The following is a 20504-nucleotide window of genomic DNA, read 5'->3' as shown; positions in this document are numbered from 1 at the left end:
GATATGTTGTGGGTTCCTCAGTCAACGGCCACACTACTGTGGAAGGACCAGAGGACACACAGAGTCTAGGAAGATGCATGGACAATAACTCTGACACCACCAAGGACAACCCAAACCAGGCGCGTATACAGATGTATCCTGATGTGGAAGAGGATGAGGAGACAGACTCAGATAGCGAAGGCGAAGGAGCTGATCAAATTGTCACTAACAACAATAAGTGGATAAATAAGAATTTAAGACTCAGAGGGCTATACACTGACCCTGTGGATAGCTGGCCAGTAATTCAGCTTGTCAGTCCCAAACTCACCGAGGAACAAGCACCAGAAGATAGTCACAATGAGGAGAGAAAGGAGGAAAGCGAAAGCAGCGAAGATGAACATGGGGACGCAGATAAACTAATTGAAAACTTCAAAGACCAAGATGAAGGCATGCTAATGGGATTAACTGAAAAAGAAAAAGAGGACACGAAGATCAAGAACAACGAAGACACCTGGAGTGATGACGAAGAGTATGTGGACCTTTATGAACGAACGCTGGTGTATAAAATATCTGATGACACCAGGCTTCCTGATTCCAGTGAGGATGATGGAAGACAGCTCAATGAGAGTTCCTTGGAGAAGGAAAACATCCCAGACAATGAAGACCCTCAGGACGCTGATAAACAAACCTATGACTCTGACAAAAATGATGCCCTCTGGCTCCGAGAACCACCTGAGGGAAACTTCCAGCTGGGCAGCAGCTCCCCTCCTCATCCAGCTCAGGTCCCATGTGAAGAACACCACACATGTGAGGACCTGCCCACGTGCAAACCACCAGAAAATACACAAGTCACCCAAGTCCCAGAGATGCCGGCAATGCTCCCGGAAGATGAACCTGCTGAGGTGAGCACAGAGCTGCCTCCCGGGAGAGGATGGGCAGGCCTGGTGGAGGTGCTGGGTTGGCCAGGGACAGTGTTGGGGCAACACTACCTTCTGGGAAGCAGGGCTGGACCCCAGGTGTCTGACAGGATGCACAGGGGGAGGAGGTCAGAAAGGAAAGGAGTCTTGTTTTCTCTTGTTTTCTCCCTAACATCTTTTTATTTTCTTCTTCTGAAGCCTCAGGACTTGACAGAGACAGAATACAACTATAATTTCATGGCAACCCCAAACCCCAGCAGTGACTGCTCGGACTCAGAGCAGTCCCATATGAAAATAAATTTCCCGGAGAGCCTCGTAGGGGGTGATCTCCCTGATTCCCACACCTTCCACAAAGAGACCAAAACCACCCTCAAAGGTAACGTGTGTCACCAGGAGACAACAACCTTTCATGAAGGATATGTTGTGGGTTCCTCAGTCAATGGCCGCACTACTGTGGAAGGACCAGAGGACACACAGAGTCTAGGAAGATGCATGGACAATAACTCTGACACCACCAAGGACAACCCAAACCAGGCGCGTATACAGATGTATCCTGATGTGGAAGAGGATGAGGAGACAGACTCAGATAGCGAAGGCGAAGGAGCTGATCAAATTGTCACTAACAACAATAAGTGGATAAATAAGAATTTAAGACTCAGAGAGCTATACACTGACCCTGTGGATAGCTGGCCAGTAATTCAGCTTGTCAGTCCCAAACTCACCGAGGAACAAGCACCAGAAGATAGTCACAATGAGGAGAGAAAGGAGGAAAGCGAAAGCAGCGGAGATGAATATGGGGATGCAGATAAACTAATTGAAAACTGCAAAGACCAAGATGAAGGCATGCTAATGGGATTAATTGAAAAAGAAAAAGAGGACACGAAGATCAAGAACAACGAAGACACCTGGAGTGATGACGAAGAGTATGTGGACCTTTATGAACGAATGCTGGTGTATAAAATATCTGATGACACCAGGCTTCCTGATTCCAGTGAGGATGATGGAAGACAGCTCAATGAGAGTTCCTTGGAGAAGGAAAACATCCCAGACAATGAAGACCCTCAGGACGCTGATAAACAAACCTATGACTCTGACAAAGATGATGCCCTCTGGCTCCGAGAACCACCTGAGGGAAACTTCCAGCTGGGCAGCAGCTCCCCTCCTCATCCAGCTCAGGTCCCATGTGAAGAACACCACACATGTGAGGACCTGCCCACATGCAAACCACCAGAAAATACACAAGTCACCCAAGTCCCAGAGATGCCGGCAATGCTCCCGGAAGATGAACCTGCTGAGGTGAGCACAGAGCTGCCTCCCGGGAGAGGATGGGCAGGCCTGGTGGAGGTGCTGGGTTGGCCAGGGACAGTGTTGGGGCAACACTACCTTCTGGGAAGCAGGGCTGGACCCCAGGTGTCTGACAGGATGCACAGGGGGAGGAGGTCAGAAAGGAAAGGAGTCTTGTTTTCTCTTGTTTTCTCCCTAACATCTTTTTATTTTCTTCTTCTGAAGCCTCAGGACTTGACAGAGACAGAATACAACTATAATTTCATGGCAACCCCAAACCCCAGCAGTGACTGCTCGGACTCAGAGCAGTCCCATATGAAAATAAATTTCCCGGAGAGCCTCGTAGGGGGTGATCTCCCTGATTCCCACACCTTCCACAAAGAGACCAAAATCACCCTCAAAGGTAACGTGTGTCACCAGGAGACAACAACCTTTCATGAAGGATATGTTGTGGGTTCCTCAGTCAACGGCCGCACTACTGTGGAAGGACCAGAGGACACACAGAGTCTAGGAAGATGCATGGACAATAACTCTGACACCACCAAGGACAACCCAAACCAGGCGCGTATACAGATGTATCCTGATGTGGAAGAGGATGAGGAGACAGACTCAGATAGCGAAGGCGAAGGAGCTGATCAAATTGTCACTAACAACAATAAGTGGATAAATAAGAATTTAAGACTCAGAGGGCTATTCACTGACCCTGTGGATAGCTGGCCAGTAATTCAGCTTGTCAGTCCCAAACTCACCGAGGAACAAGCACCAGAAGATAGTCACAATGAGGAGAGAAAGGAGGAAAGCGAAAGCAGCGAAGATGAACATGGGGACGCAGATAAACTAATTGAAAACTTCAAAGACCAAGATGAAGGCATGCTAATGGGATTAACTGAAAAAGAAAAAGAGGACACGAAGATCAAGAACAACGAAGACACCTGGAGTGATGACGAAGAGTATGTGGACCTTTATGAACGAATGCTGGTGTATAAAATATCTGATGACACCAGGCTTCCTGATTCCAGTGAGGATGATGGAAGACAGCTCAATGAGAGTTCCTTGGAGAAGGAAAACATCCCAGACAATGAAGACCCTCAGGACGCTGATAAACAAACCTATGACTCTGACAAAGATGATGCCCTCTGGCTCCGAGAACCACCTGAGGGAAACTTCCAGCTGGGCAGCAGCTCCCCTCCTCATCCAGCTCAGGTCCCATGTGAAGAACACCACACATGTGAGGACCTGCCCACGTGCAAACCACCAGAAAATACACAAGTCACCCAAGTCCCAGAGATGCCGGCAATGCTCCCGGAAGATGAACCTGCTGAGGTGAGCACAGAGCTGCCTCCCGGGAGAGGATGGGCAGGCCTGGTGGAGGTGCTGGGTTGGCCAGGGACAGTGTTGGGGCAACACTACCTTCTGGGAAGCAGGGCTGGACCCCAGGTGTCTGACAGGATGCACAGGGGGAGGAGGTCAGAAAGGAAAGGAGTCAGGGAGGAGATGTAGAGAAAACACCAAGGAGCACTGGGAGAGAGATGGAGGGTAGGAAGAAAGACAAAGGCGAATCATTATGACAACAAACAAACCGCAACAAAAACAAAACAGTTTTGGGATGGCCTCTGTGCTTCAGTGTTGACTTTGAAACTGGCCATTTACAGTTGGGCTATTTGTAGTAAAAGGAACAGAGTTCCATAAATGAGTCAACACTGGCTGCACTGCTGGGAGGTTACACTTGTTTAACTCATCCTCCCTTTCTCGCCAGATGCTGAAGACCAGCACCAAGGAGTCCTCCTCGGTCTCCCTGGGGGAGTCAGAGGACGATGACACTGGATCTGACACACAAACCACAACCTGTGTGAACTGGAGGCAGGCCTTCCGCTGGCTCCGGAAAAGAGTCCTCTCGTGTATGGGGAGGAGAGTGACAGTCAGAAACCCACCAGCAACCCCAACCAAGAAAAGTCTTCCCACTTCCAAGGAAACCCACCCCAAAGAAACCCTCAGTGATTAATTAGCACAACCCAATCCACTAAGCACACTAAGCAGTGTGATGGCCCCACTTCTATAGTCCTGTGATTTTATTATTTTAAATAAAATATGCATTCGTGTTCTCCATGTCTGCTTCCTCCAGTACATCTTCTTGGTGGAGGCTGAAAGGAGCCATGTTGTGCAGAGGGCTGAAATGCATTTTCAGCAACTGGTAGGTAGCATGCACTTCCTCAAGAGCTGTGCTGCTTCTCTCCTTTCGCCCTGCTGCCCAGGTGTTGTTCAATCTCATCAACTTTATCCATTTCAGGGATTTCATCCTGTTTTGTCACTAACTCACGTCCCCACATTTAGAAACCAGCAGCACAACCATCAGACTCTCACCAGGGTGGTGCACTCTGGGGTGATCATCCAGCGCCTGAGCAAGCAGCAGTGCAGATCCAGTCACTCAGGAAGCCAACTCCACTTGACAGTGTTTGGGGCGAGCAGAAAGCAATGCTCATGGTCCTGGGGCACCAGGCTTCTTCTGGCATCTTGGTGACTCCTAAAAACCACAGAGATCTTCATCCATTTCTCCTTAAGATGAAGGAGGAGAAACTCTTGGTGGGAGGGGTGGCGGGTGGTGGTGGCATGAGACACTCAGAGCCACCACAGGGAAAGAGGACAGCTACAATCCTGGTACCTTAACCCATTGCTCAGGATTTGTGTTCACTCTGAGGCAGACAGGGACTCAAAGGCTGCTTTGGCCAAAACATCACAGTAACCCATCTCTTGGGCCTACAGATATCAAACTATTTATTGCTTACATGAAAATGTTCCTGCTTCCTCCCCTAATGTGTGTTATTTTCCCTAAATAAGGAGATGAACAACAAAAGTATTACACAAACCTATTAGTAATGAAATCTCAGCCATGCCCAGTGGCACACTCCTGCAATCCCAGCTACTCTAGAGGATAAGGAGGGGGATTCAAGTTCAAAGCACATTTGTGGTAACCCCTCTCTGATTAAAATAGAAAACAGGAGTTTGGCCTTGTGGTCTGAAGTGGATGGCCGTACCCTGCTCCATCTGGCTTGCTCCACCCACTTGCATCCAGGAGACCGTGAGGAACCCACCCCCCCACCCCCACCCCCGGCAGGCCCACCAGCTGCCAGCTTGGCTGTGCAGGCACCTGTAACAACAGCCAACACCACCCCAACCCCCAACCCCCTGCCTCTGGCCTCTTGGCTGTGCAGCTACCTGGTTCCATATTATAGAGGCACAGGGGGGACATAAACGCCATTGTCCTGAGTTGCAGAAGAGAACAACAGAGAGAGAGGGCCTCTCTCAGGCTCCCTGATGAAAACTGAAGCCCACTGGAAAGGTGAAGAGAATCTCTGCAGTATAGGTACACCAGACCACCATACTTGGTAAGTTGGAGGGATCATTACCTCCCATTTGAACTTGGACTATTTTCAGGGGAAAGACAGCCGGAACCTGTAATAGAACCTTGCAGAGTTCAACCCTGCAGGAGGACAGGGAGCTCATTTTGGGACTTACAGCCAGAAATCTGCCTGAGTCTCACAGGTCTGTGACTGGCTTACTGAGACTCATTGACTTATAACTGACAGTACCAAAAACAAAAATGAGAAGACATTTAAGCAAGTCACAAAGTCAAACTTCCACCCCACAAAAGGCAATTTCTGGGGAAAACAAGGTGGAAAAGTCTGATAATCAACCACCTGGACACCCTGAACTGATTGCACAGGAAGTAACAAAACAGATGAATGAGGCTCTAGAAAAATTCAAAGCAGAAATAATCTCCCAGATAACTACAGAGATGGTGAGCAGAGTGAAAGACATAATTAGAGGCTCTAGAACAGAAATAGATAAAAAAAAATAGATGAGCTCAGAAACATGCTGGAAGCCAGGAATGCCCAGCATAAGAAAGAAATGGAAACCATGATCACCCAACATAAGAAAGAAATAGAATCCATGAAACAGATTCAAACAGATATTCAGGAGATTAAAAACTCCATTGAAAGCATACAAAGCAGATTAAGGGACTCTGAAGATAGAATATCAGATATAGGAGACAGGATTGTGGTTAAGGACCATGAAAACAGAGATTACTTAAAAATAGTAAGGGACCATGAGAAATCAATCCAGCAGCTGCTAGATGATGCAAGGAAGAATAACATAAGACTGATAGGAGTCCAAGAAGAAACAGAAGAGAGTCCAATTGGCATAAAAAACTATTCACAGAAGAATAGCAGAAAACTTTTCAGACAGAGGTAGAGAATTGGATATACAGATAAGTGAGGCATATAGAACTCCAACTAGCCATGATCAAAAAAAAATTTATGCCTAGACACATAATAATCAAGATCCCAGAAACCCAACAGAAGATCAAAATTCTACAGGCAGTTAGAGAAAAGAAACAAATCACCTATAAAGGAAAGCCCTTCAGAATCATGGCAGATTTTTCAACACAAACCCTCAAATCAAGGAGAGCCTGGAATCAAGTATTTCAGGCCCTAAAAGAAAATAACATCCAACCTAGACTGTTGTATTCTGCAAAATTATCTTTCAAAATTGATGGGGAAATTAGATACTTTCATGACAAAGAATACCTGAGAAATTTCATGAACACCAAACCAGCACTCCAAACAATCCTAAGCAATATCCTAGAAAAAGACAATGAAGGTCACAACTCCATGAGACCCAACAGAGGGAAGCCACCAGACAAGGTAAGAAACTAAAGGGAAAGGGGGGGGGAAAAAAAGAAATAAAAGAGCCAACAATAGTAAAACATGACAAGGATGAGTCAATATCTATCAATTATAACTATCAATATTAATGGTCTCAACTCACCAATCAAAAGAAATAGACTCACAGAATAGATTAAGAAGCAAAATCCAACAATATGCTATATACAAGAAACACACCTAACTCAAAAAGAAATTCATAGACTGAAAGTAAAAGGATGGAAAACAGTTCTCCATGCCACAGGAACCCAGCAAAAAGCAGGGGTAGCAATTTTATTTGCAGACAAAGTAGATTTCAAAACAAAACTTATTAAGGGAGACAAAGATGGTCACTACATCCTTGTGAAGGGAAAAATCCAAGATGAAGAGATGACAATCCTAAATATATATGCACCAAATACGAATGCCCCCAACTATACAAAACAAATATTAATGGACATAAAAAACCAAATAAGCAGTAACACAATTGTAGTGGGGGACCTCAATACCCCACTATCACAAATAGACAGATCATCTAGACAAAAAATGAATGAAATTCTAGAACTGAAACAAGCTATTGAACAAATGGACTTAATAGATGTTTACAGAGTGTTCCAATCCCACAAAAACAGAATACACATTCTTTTCGGCTGCACATGGGTCATTCTCCAGAACAGACCACATGCTAGGTCATGGAACATGTCTAACTAAATGTAAAATAATTAAAGTTACCCCCTATATATTATCAGACCATAGTGCAATAAAATTGGAGATCAATAACATAAGAAACAGCAAAACCCCCACAAACACATGGAAACTGAAAAACACCCTCCTGAACAACCAATAGGTCACAGAGGAAATTAAAGAAGAAATTAAATAGTTTCTACAAGTAAACGATAATGCCAGTACAACATACAGGAATCTATGGGACACAATGAGAGCAGTTATATGTTGGAAATTCATAGCAGTGAATGCCCATATTAGGAAAACAGAGAGAATGCAAATAAATAACCTAATGCAGAACCTCAAGGTCCTACAAAAAGAAGAGCGTAAGAAATCCAAAGCTCATACAAGAGAGGACATTTTAAAGATCAGAGCAGAAATCATTGCAATGGAGACTGAGAAAGATACAAAAAAATCAATGAATCAAAGAGTTGGTTTTTCTAAAGAATAAATAAAATCAAAAAACCTTTAGCTAACTTTATCAAAAATAGGGAAGAAAAGGCTCAAATCCATGCAAGTAAGAATGAAAAAGGTGAAGTCACAACAGATCCAACAGAAATCCAGAGCATCATCAATACCTACTTTGAGAACCTGTACTCTAAAAAAATGGAAAACACAGAAGAAATGGACAGATTCCTAGATACATACAAATTGCCAAAGTTAAATGAAGAAGATATAGAAATTCTAAACACCCCAATTACAATGAGTGAAATAGAAAATGTAATAAAAAATTTAACAACAAGAAAAGCCCAGGTCCTGATGGTTTCACTGCTGAATTCTACAAGACATTTAAAGAAGAACTATAGCCATTCCTCTTTAAACTCATCAAGGAAAGTGAAAGAGAAGCAAGGCTTCCAAATTCATTCCTGGAAGCAAGTGTTACTTTGATTCCAAAACCAGGGAAAGACCCAACACAAAAAGAGAACTTCAGGCCAATCTCCCTAATGAACATAGATGCAAAAATCCTCAACAAGATACTGGCAAACAGAATACAGAGTGTCATCAAGAAGATCATACACCCTGACCAAGTCGGATTTATCCCAGGGATGCAAGGATGGTTCAACATATGTAAATCAATAAATGTAATACACTATATTAACAGAATTAAGGACAAAAACAATTTGATCATCTCAATAGATGCAGAAAAGGCATTTGACAAAATCCAACACCCATTCATGATAAAAACACTACAGAAAATTGGCAGAGAAGGTCTTTATCTCAACCTGATTAAGGCTATCTATGAAAAACCAACAGTCAACATCATACTAAATGGCCCAAAACTGAAAACGTTCACACTAAAATCAGGAACAAGACAAAGATGCCCACTATCACCACTCCTGTTCAATATAGTTCTGGAAACATTAGCCACGGCAATTAGAAATGAGAAAGAAATTTAAAAGGAATAAAAATAGGAAAGGAAGAAGTTAAACTGTCATTATTTGCTAACAATATGATACTATACATAGAAGCCCCAAAAAACTCCACCAAAAGACTTCTACACTTAATTGACAGATTCAGTAGAGTAGCTGGATACAAGGTCAACACTCAAAAACAACAGCCTTCTTATACACAAATAGCAGACACACTGAGAGAGAAATTAGGGAAACAATTCCTTTTACAATAGCATCCAAAAAAATGAAATATCTAGGAATCAATCTAACAAAGGAAGCAAAAGACCTCTATACTGAAAACTACAGCACTTGAAAAAAGAGATCGAAGAGGATATAAGAAAATGGAAAGACATCCCATGCTCCTGGGTAGGAAGAATAACTATAGTGAAAATGGTCATACTTACAAAACTACTATATAGACTTAATGCAATGCTGATTAAAATTCGAACAATATACTTCACAGAACTAGAGAAAACAATCCAAAATTTCATTTGGAACCAGAAGAGACCTAGAATAGCAAAAGTAATTCGAAGCAACAGAAACAAGGCAGGAGGTATCACAATCTCCAACTTGAAACTACACTACAAAGCTGTTGTGATAAAAACAGCATGGTACTGGCAAGAGAACAGACCTGAGGATCAGTGGAATAGATTAGAAGATTCAGAAACAACTTCAGACATGCTTGGCCACCTCATCTTTGACAAAGGAGCCAACCACCCCTATTGGAGGAAAGATAACCTATTTAATAAATGGTTTTGGAAAAACTGGATTTCAACCCACCAAAGATTAAAACTAGACCCATATCTATCACCATGCACTAAACTAAGATCAAAGTGGATTAAAGATCTAAATATTAAAACAGAAACACTAAACTCGCTGGAAGATAAGTTAGATAGAACTCTTGAAGACATTGGCATAGGAAAAGACTTTATGAACAAAACCTCAGTAGCACCGGAACTAGCACAAAGAATCAACAACTGGGATCTTGTCTTATTAAAAAGTTTCTGCACTGCAAGGGAAACACCAACAGAGCTAAGAGACAACCTACAATCTGGGAAAAAAATTTTAGCAGCTGTACCTTAGACAAAGGACTACTACCTAGAATATATAAAGAACTGAAAAAAATCAGACCCCCAAATTCAAAGACCCAATTCAAAAATGGACATCTGAAATGAACAGACATTTCTCAGACAAAGAACTAAAAGCAGCAAATAAATATATGAAAAAATGTTCAACATCACTGGTCATTCGAGAGATGCAGATGAAAACAACACTGAGATTCCACCTCACTCCAGAAAGAATGGATGCTATCAAGAAATCAACAAATAACAAATGCCGGCAGAGGTGTGTGGAGAAAGAAAACCTTCTCCACTGTTGGTGGGAGTGCAGACTGGTGCAACCACTGTGGAAATCAGTATGGAGATACCTCAAAGAACTAGTCTTTGAGGTCTCATTTGACCCAGCTATTCCCCTGCTGGGGAACTTCACAAAAGAATTAAAAGAATCATACCACAGCAATATATGTGCACCCACGTTTATAGCAGCACAGTTTGTAATAGTTAAAGCTTAGAAAGAGTCCAAGTGCCCATCAACTGGAAACTGGATAAAGAAGATGTGGTTTTTTTATAAAATGGAGTACTACTCAGCCATCAAAAATGAGAAATTAGAGACATTTATACCTTAGTGGATGCACACTGAGGCCATACTCTTAAGTGAAATAAATAGGACATATATATGTAAATACCGAATAGTTTCTCTAGTGTGAGAAATTGAAAGTGTAAATAAGGATTAAAATGATTAAAATGAATAATTGATAATTTGAAATAGGAAGAAAATGTCCAAAGAGGTAGGGATGGTGGGAGGGGAAGGAGAAAGGAAAGAAGGGAAAGGAAAAATTATGAGAAAAGAAAAAAAATGGAAATGAAGTCTATGTAAATAGGGAAGTTTGGAGGGTGTGAAGGGCACACAGAAAAATTAAGAACCAAGATACATCATGTACAGGTACAAGCACCCAATGATAAATGTAAACGTATTGTATACCTAAAATGTACCAATAAAAGAATTTAAGGGGGGAAAAAAAGAAAGGATAAATAACAACAGTGAATGGGAGCATCACACTACCAGACAAAGGCAGAGCCAGCAATATAGGTAAATGAGAAAATAGGTTCCCCTGAGCATTTTTAACTTCAAGTCAACCTGCATTCATTCATTTAGTCATCCATCCATCCATTCATTAAATATTTATTGAACTCTTACTATGTGCCAGACTGTATTCTAGACATTGGAGATAAAGCTGTGAGCAAAACATGTAACTCCAACCTTGAGGGAGCTTATATTCTAATAGTGGAAGACAGATAACTCACAAACCAAAAAGAAATGTCAAGCAATGGTGATGCCAAGAGGAAAAATAAATAAGGAAGATTACATTAGGTGAGTAAGTGACTGGGCAGGGTGGAATTTTATACGGTTTGGTGAAGGAAAGACTGATAATGTAACATTTAAGCAAGACCTTAAAGAAGTGAAGGAGAGTACCATGCAGGTATTTAGGAGACAAGTGCAAAAGCCCTTAAACCTGGGCTGGGGATTTAGCTCAGTGGTGCTTGCGCCTGCCTCGAAAGTGCAAGGTCCTAAGTTTGATCCCCAGTACCAAAAAAAAGCACCCCTAAACCTGCTTCCAGAGGAGCAGGGAGGTGTCTGGAGCAGAATGAGCCAAACAATGTAGAAGACAGGATCTCAGAAACAGTAGGGGTCACACCTTCAAAGATCCTGTGGCCCATTCAGTAACTTGGAATTTACTCTCAAAAAGTGGAAAGACATTGGGTATGAGTCAAGATTTGAAGGCTCACTCTGCATGCTGTGTGGAGGACAGAAGTAGAAGACAACAAGCCAAGCAAGATGTGGGAATGGCTTAGACACATGATGTAACAGAGGTGGCCCAGTCTTACAAAGGCAGCCACAAGCCATCCCCATAGAGGGATTTGGTAAGAGCTGTCAGCTGCTAGTTTTTCCAGGCACCAGCAGGAACAGGTGCTTCTGACCCGGGGTGCAAGGGGAATATTTGAGTGGCATACCCCATTATCCAGGACAAATGTCCTGCCAAGAAGTTTTGAAAAAAATTGATAGGTTCCAAAAAAGTGTAACTGTGTTGAACCTGTTTGAGAATAAACTTGACTATTCTTATAACCTTAAAATAAATTCACTCAGTGGTTTTGTGTTTTATCTTCCCACAATGAAAGCATTAATAAGGTTTTTTTGGGGGGTGGGGGGTTGGTACCGGGGATCAAACTCAGGACCTTGCACTTGCGAGGCAGGTGGCAGCACCACTGAGCTAAATCCCCAGCCCTAGTTTTTAAATGAATATTCAAGAATCAAACAAACTCTTAAGAGATGAGGAAGAATAAGTAGGAAAGATGGAACATTCCAAACAATTTCATAAAGATAATGTATCAAAATTAGGAAAGACTTGTATAAAAAATGATAGAAAATCTCATTCATGAATATAAATGCAACAACCCAACAATATTTGCAAACCAAATCAACATATATTCAAAGTGATTTACATATGACCAAGGTTATTTTAATATCAGAAAATCTTATAGAGCCATTTGTTTTACAAAGGAATCATAAATCAGAGAAATATCATGTTTAAACCTATCAGATTATCAAAAGGAACTTTTAAAAAACCCTTTAAGTTTTGAGAGAGTGTCTCACTAAGTTGCCCAAGCCAACCTCAAACTTGCAGCCTGCTTGCCTCAGTCTCCTTGTGTGCTGGGATTATAGCCATGTGCCACTGCACCCAGCTGTATTCCACTTCTTGAACTGGTTATGGATCCATGACTGTTCATTATATTATTTGCTATAATATATACCTATTCTTTTTTAAAATTTTTATTTATTTATTTGTTTTGGTACCGGGGATCGAACTTGGAACCTTGCGCTTTCGAAGCAGGCAGAAGAACCACTGAGCTAAATCCCCAGCCCTATACGTATTCTTTTGAATGTATACAATGTTTCAGTTTTTAAAAGAAAGTGGATGAACCAAAGGACTAAAACCCTTCTTCACACTTAAAATTCAACTGGTGAGACTTCTCATTTCCCTTACTTGCCTGTTGGAAGAAATGATTTTTTCTTAGGATGTGCTTAAGACAAAGAAAATTGGTACACATAAACTGCTTGGCTTAGTATCAGACATCTGTTAAGTGTTCCATAAACATAACTAGTATTATTACCATTCTCTTCCCCATTACCATCGGCACTGCCAGGAGAGCAACTTTAATTTTATGATCAAATAGAGGGTTTATGAAAATTCTTAACAGAATAAGTTATTGGAGAATATCTGGTATCACTGGACCTTGGTATCCCGGACCTTGGTATCCTCAACATTAGTCAAATGCTCAGAGGGACGTGCTTGCCTCAATCTCTTCACTCTGCCCTGGGGCTGGCTTGGTTGTGATTGAATCCAGGGGCAGAGCCTGGAGACTTCCTCTCCTGAGCCATGATGGATGATGCTGAGAACCTGGTGTGTGGCTCACTGTTCTCAAGAAACATGGAGACAGTGGTTTCCTGCTGTTTGCAGAATGTGTGATTACCTCATTCAGAACAGTCTTCTCAACCTGCCTAAGGCCTTCCTAGCCTATCAGATAGATACTGCTATGACTCCGCCTTCTTTATTTGCTCTTGACTCACATTTTCTCCAATCTTGTCTGTAGCAGAAGTGGAACCTTTGGTACTATGATTCCAGCCTCTAACTCCTCTCAGGCATTTTAGATTTGACCTTGTTATTAAGTCTCCCTATCATTGGCATCTCAATAATTCCTATCAAACTTTAGCTTATCTCACCCTATGGTTCTCCAACTTCTGGGGTGCATGGAATGAGGAAATGTTTCTTGGTTCCAAGCCCAACCTGGTGGGTGTATTAAGAAGCTTTTGGTTGCAAGTGAGAATTTCCACTTGATAATATTGATAAATATTAAAAAGACAGTATTGGCACAGTAATGAAAAGCTACAGTGATAAGATGACCTTCTGGGGCCCAATGATGACACCAAAGATATGTTTTTTTCCCCTTTAGGCATGATTGCTTCATCCTAAAGCTGTCTCCTTTTGTGTTTGCAAAATGGCTGGAAGCAGGTTTAATGATTGTGTGTTTCCTCATTTACATCTTGTAGGAAGAAAAAAAATATGCTACTTCCAGTAGCTCAGGAGTCTTTAGCAAATGCCTCTAGAAAAACTGTCCTCTTGACTCATTGTCCTGAATTGGGTCATGTGTTCTGAACCAAGCCAGGGAGATGAAACATTGCTGATAAGTGGTTAATTAGAACTTCCTGCTGTGCTTCAGAGTGGGTCATCCTCTCCCAGAGTACACAGGCTGGTAGAGGAGATGTGATACCTGTGCTCTATTGGCCCTTCTCCTCTGTTCTGTACTGCTCTGTGCCCAAAGAGGCCAACTCTTCAGATTGCATCACCCAGTTCTCTTATTCTGTCTTTAGTTGGATTTGATCATGGGAACACTTACAGGGGATCAGAGGAAGTCTTGCTGTCGTTCTAACTGTGGCTGTGTTGTTCTAGAGGGATACCTCCTAACGGGTGTCCCCAAGCCTCTCCAGAGTCAGCTCTCTTCAGAGCCCTCATGGCTGGGATTACTGTCCCTGTAAAAGGGGCCCAAGAGAGACCTCTTGCTCTTCTGACATGTGAGGTTAGAGTGAGAAGATGGTGGTCTGTGAGAAAGTTGGCCTTCACTAGACACTGAACTTTCTGGTGCCTTAATCTTAGACTTCCAACCTCCAGAGCAGTGAGAAATACATTTTGTTGTTTATAAGCCACTTCATTTATATTATTTTGCTATAGTAGTTTGAATGGACTGAGATAGTGATCATCCTACCCACACCTCTGTAATTAGCCGCTTCACCAACCTCTGTGATTGTGTCCACTGCTTTCCTCCTGGACCTTGATTTTACAATACCTGAATGAAAACTGGGGACATATTACCAAGAAGGGTGAGTGGACATGATGGCAGTCAAAACCAGTCAATGCCCACTGTTGCTTACTGTTACCTCCTGCCTGCTTCCCTAACTAACCCATGGGAAACAAGAAACCTTCCCTTCATTGGTTTCTAATAGTTCACTGGTCTAGCTTGTTATTCTGCCACAGATTAGATATGTGAACAATATTTTTATAAATACTTGCAACGAGAGTCTTATGTGTCTTGTCTCCCAGAATCATTTCCCAAGAGCAAGAGACTTCCAACTGCTTTGTGAACACAGCCTCACAGAGAAAGTCGCTAAAGCTTTCAGACCCGATATTCCTTCCAAGAAATGCTGCCTGACTGCTTGTAGTACATGCCAACAGTCAACTGGAAAATGGAAGACAGATATGGCTAGAGAAAATAAATAGGCAGGAAATCTCAGAATGAAACAGGACTCAAATAACATATTCCACAAGTAATGCAAACTTCAAAAGTTTCCTGGGGGTTTGACCAGACTTCTTCAATGGTCACAGCATTCCTCTCATTATCAGCAACCCCTCTTCTTCCTCTACATTATGACTATTTGTAACTCCATGGAAAGATTATTTTTTTTGCTCACAGAAGCACAAAGACAGGTTTGGGCAAAACAGTTTTGGGGAAGGGAGATCTGTGTGGTAAAAGGGGCACAAACTGGAGTATCTGAGCTTGCTACACAGAATTCCTGTTGGACAAAACACATTGCAAGGTGCATACATACAGTTAAGAAGAGTATATTAAAAGATGTGAAAAGATGAACTTAGAGCTATGGAGAAATCCCATTCCAAAAAGTCAGACACCCCCACCTCTTCAAGAAAGAATGGGCCCTTGGAACTGGTATACCCAGTTGTCAACTAAGGTGAAGTGAAGAGGAAAAACTTCTGGGTTGTGTCATGATAAATGTGCATGCATATGAAGTGTGTGCGCGTGCGTGCATGTGTGTGTGTGTGTGTGTGAGAGAGAGAGAGACAGAGAGAGAGACAGAGAGACAAAGAGAAAGACAGAGACAGAGAGAGAGAGAGAGACAGAGAGAGACAGAGACAGAGACAGAGACAGAGACAGGGATTGATTTCCTACCATGGACAAAGTTCTCTTCTCACTTCCTCTGCAGCTTTATGGGGTGTGGGTGTGGGTGGGAGTGTAGCACACCTCCTTCCACTGGTCCTGTCCTGACAGCTGGGGAAGGATGTGTGCATCTACAGAGGGACCTGCATTTGGCATCTGCCTCAAAACAGCTGTTTTAACCATGTAGGAAGCACCACAAGGTCACCAGTCATTCTCCATGAGAATGAAGGCCAAGGATGCAGAGATAATTGTGTCAACGGGATTCAACTTCCTGGATGACCTCATTTCAAAGATCTGCAGGACTCAGATAAGCATTCCAGGGCTCTGGCACAGAGCCCTTCCAGAGAGAGGAAAGGGATAGGAAGCTGACTTTCCATCAGTCTGCACCACCTTCCTTGTGCTGAGACAGCACACCTGGGACCACCAAAAGTCACAATGCCCTGTACAGGCTCTGATCAATTCCACACAAAAGTCAAAGTAAAGTCTCCATGGATCCACAGTTAGTTAAGGGGCTTTTCCTTCCATATCCCCCATCATAGATTTGTCATATTTTCATTCAAATGTATTTATATGTTATTCTAGAACTTTTTCTTCCTTTTGTATTCTCAGAAAACACGTCAATAATAGTAAGAAGAAAAAAATTGGTAAATCTCAGAATATAATTTATAATATTAATAGCTATAGCTAGTAATAAAGAAAATTAAATGAGGTTTCTAAGCATCTATGTATATTTTGAGCCCTTTTTATGTCAGACATAACTATAAGTGCAGGAGTTTCCCATTCTGGAAGAGGTCACAGATTTGTTGGAAGTAACAGATTCTTAGGTAAATGATTATATAAGTCCAACAAAGTAATTTTATCCTTAGGAATTTTTCTAATATTACATTGAATAGTAAATAAGCCAAAATAAGAGTCATTTATCAAAACTTCATGTACTGCTCAGTTTTGCCCTGGAGTTTATTAATTTATCCCATACTGTTACCCCAAATCATCTGCCTTGTTCCTATAGAACTTTCGGCCATGATGCAAAACTTTCAAAGTTGTGCCATCCAGTTAGGCAGCCATAAGCCACGTGGAGCTATTGAGGCCCTAAAATATAACTAGGTAACTGAGGAACTGAATTTTATATTGAATTCATTTAAATATGCACACAAAGCTAGCAGTTGCCATGGACCACAACATAGTTCCAGAATTCTAGTCCCATGAAGATGTGGCTAGATGGGCCCAAACCAATGAATTTCCATCAACTGAGATTAAAATCAGGTAACACACCAATGGGAATGGTCAATGAAGTATTAAAGAAGAACTATCTGCCTGTCCATCTAGACCTACTCAACCTTGAATGTCTGGGAGAAAATGAACCTGTTACTCAGATGTAGCAGGAGAAAAGGCAGGAAGGGGAAGCATAAGGCAAAGTCAAGCAGCTAAAATGAAAGAACCAGGTATAAACAAACCAAAAAGCAGATTTGGGAGGACAACCCAAAGCTCATGAATGTCAAAAAGGAAAATTAAAGCAGGTTGAAAGTCAAATCCTATATTAAAACATTTAAGATGCATTATTAGAAAAATCAAGTCCAATCCAAAAGCCATTTATTGACATCCCTCCTTGTATAAATAAATCCTTTTTCTAAATGTTTCCTATATGCTCAACACCAAGTGAGGGCTCATAGGAAATCTACAGTAATATTATTTTTTACCTTAAAGCTTGAAGTTTTGCTGTATAGAGCAAATGCACACCTGCAGGATAGTAAGAAACCTATAGAAGACAGTACTGAGTAAACTGCACTTAATTTAGCCACATCTAAAACTCATCTGTAAACAAAAAGCAAGATGGGTTGAGAGACAGGGAGAGAGGTGAGTGCAGGCTGCTCTTACCTGAGAGGACTTCATGGAGAGCAGCAGGTGTGGTGTAGCTGCTCTGCAAGTCTTAGGACTAGGTTGAAGTTAGACTGGTCACCATTTACCTCCAGTAACATCCTTCATTAGATCCACCCCTGGTTTTGCCTGTAAGCTCATCATCTCTCATGATACATGGGCAGAGCAGAGTTCTGTGAACTTGCTTGGAATGGCCATGAGCCTTGTTTGAATTCCAGCCTCACCAACTCCAAAGTGGATAACCTCAGGCAAATTCCTTAGCCATTTTTTTTTTTTTTTTTTTTTTTGCCAGTACTGGGGACCGAACCTAGGCCCTCTACAACCCTAGTCCCTTTTATTTTTTATTTTGAGAAAAGGTCTTGCTAAATCACTTAGGTTGCCAGGATAGGCTCAAACTTGCAATCCTCTTGCCTTCGCCTCTCAGAGTACCAGGATTATGGATTATTTAACCATGCCTAGTTAAATTCCTTAGCCTCTCTAAACACTGGTTTTCTACAATGTAAAAAATGAGAGTAGTATTATCCATGCATAGGGTTTTTATTAGAATTGAATTAGATAAATAAAAGGCTTACATAGAGCAACTTTTAAAGCTGCTTTTTATACTTAAGAAAACCTACTTTTTTGAGATATGATTGACATACAAAACAGTATACACATTTAATGTATAGAACTTGGTGAGTTTGGAGATAAGTATATATCCTTGAAACAATACCACAATCTATGCCATCAACATATCTATCACTTCCAGGGCTGGGGATTTAGCTCAGTGGTTCTGCTGCCTGCCTGGCAAGCACAAGGTCCCAAGTTCAATCCCCGGTACCAAAAACAAACAAACAAATGAAAAATATCTATCACTTCCAAAAAAGGTTTTCTCCCACTCTGTTATTTTTGTGTATGATAAAAACAGTTAACATGAGATCTACTCTTTAGCAACCGTTTTAGTATATATTATTACCTATAGGGACTATGCTGTACCATAGGTCTCTGGAACTTATTCAGAGGACATAACTGAAACCCTGCTAATGCCTTTAACTAATATCTCTTCATCCCCCAACCCTGTGGTAACCACCAATCAATTTTGTTTCTATGAGGCTGACTACTTTATATTCTTCATACAGTATATGTGAGAACATATGGTATTTGTCCTTCTTATTTCACTGTCCTCCAGGTCCATCCACATTATCATATATTACATGATTTTCTTCTTTCTTAAGGCTAACTGGTTTCCACTGTATGTATACACTACATTCTTTTCATCCATTTATCCATTGAGGAACACATAAGTTGCTTCCCTGTCTTGGTTATTGTGAATAATCCTACAGTGTACATGGAAATGCAACCATCTCTTTAACATACTGATTTTATTTGCTTTGGATATATAGCCAGAAGTGTGAGAGTTGGATCATATGGTAGTTCTATTTATAATTTTGTGAAATATATATACTCTTTTCCATAATGGCTGTACTAATTTACATTCCTACTCAGTGCACAAGAGTTCTTTTTCCTCCGTATCTTTGCCAACACTTGTTTTTTTTTTACGATACCCATTGTAACTGGTGTGGGATGTTATCTCATTGTGGTTTTAATTTAAATTTCCCTGAGTAATGAAGTGGAGCACTTTTTTCATTTACCCGTTGGTCATTTGCATGTCTTCTTTAGAAAATGTCTATTCAGCTCCTCTGCCCACTTTAGATCAGGTTATTTGTTCATTTGTTGTTGAGGTATAAGTAAGTGTTCCCTATATTTTGGATATTAATTCTTCATCAGATGCATGTTTTTCAAGTTGCCTCTTCATTTTGTGGATTGTTTCTTTTGCTGTGTAGAAGCTTTTAACATTATTTGATAATCCTCTGGTTCTGTGCAGGTATTCCCTATCCTAAAAACTTCCCTGATCTTTTTTCCCTTGCTATTGGGTGCGTGTGTGATGATGTGCTTACTGCTCTCATAGCCAGTGAGCTCCTATACCTTGCTTCTCCTAAACACTTCCAAGATTGTTTGTGCTCGGCATCCCATGCAGTTTTACCATTTGTCTTAGATATTTCACTTTTCTAGAAAATACTGCTGGTGATGACTGCATTAAAGTAAGTTGGAGTAAATTTGGTAGATGTCCACATTGTGCTTTCCAGCTCCTACTGGAATTGTCTGCAAATATGCAAGATCATTAGGCAATAAACAAGGCTCTCACTTGAACATATGCTCAACTCTGAAAGATAACCAGCAATAATTTGTCCTTTTATTGAGCTTTTCTACATGAACACCGGAACATGTGATAAATAATATCACCCATTTAAGGACTTGCTGCTAATAAGATGAAATATCTGTAACTTCTGATCCTAGAAGATGGTGGGAGGTGGGTTCCATACTGCTGTTCTTTCTGGCCATCTGGTGTGCCAGCCAGTTGAGTCCTGGCCATGGTCTGAGGTAGTGGTCTGAAGGATGCACAAAGTCACCAAGGCCCTGGTCAGTGTAGTCTGGAAATTAGAGGTAAAGGTAAAGGTGTTGTCTTGGTTACTTCCTTCACTTCTGGGACCAAATTTCAGACATATACAACGTGAAAAAGGAGAGGTTTAT

The 20504-nt window shown here is 41.5% G+C and overlaps 1 protein-coding gene across 2 annotated transcripts in view; it reads right to left on the bottom strand.

Annotated features, from left to right (window-relative positions):
• Positions 1-12574: 12574 nt before the first annotated feature.
• Positions 12575-20504, bottom strand: part of LOC147829244 (uncharacterized) — a 266493-nt gene continuing 258563 nt past the window's right edge. For both annotated transcript variants that reach the window (XM_087206436.1, XM_087206435.1), the window contains one exon: positions 12575-20404. In XM_087206436.1, coding sequence (XP_087062562.1) covers positions 20235-20404 — 170 coding nt within the window. In that variant the 3' untranslated portion in view covers positions 12575-20234. The remainder of the gene's footprint in view (positions 20405-20504) is intronic.

The sequence above is a fragment of the Heterocephalus glaber genome, unplaced genomic scaffold (genome assembly GCF_053883595.1).
Source record: "Heterocephalus glaber isolate CG9 unplaced genomic scaffold, H.glaber_assembly_v1.0 deba00000676, whole genome shotgun sequence".
In the NCBI taxonomy this organism is placed as follows: Eukaryota; Metazoa; Chordata; class Mammalia; order Rodentia; family Bathyergidae; genus Heterocephalus; species Heterocephalus glaber.
This window is presented reverse-complemented; position numbering and strand designations above follow the sequence as displayed.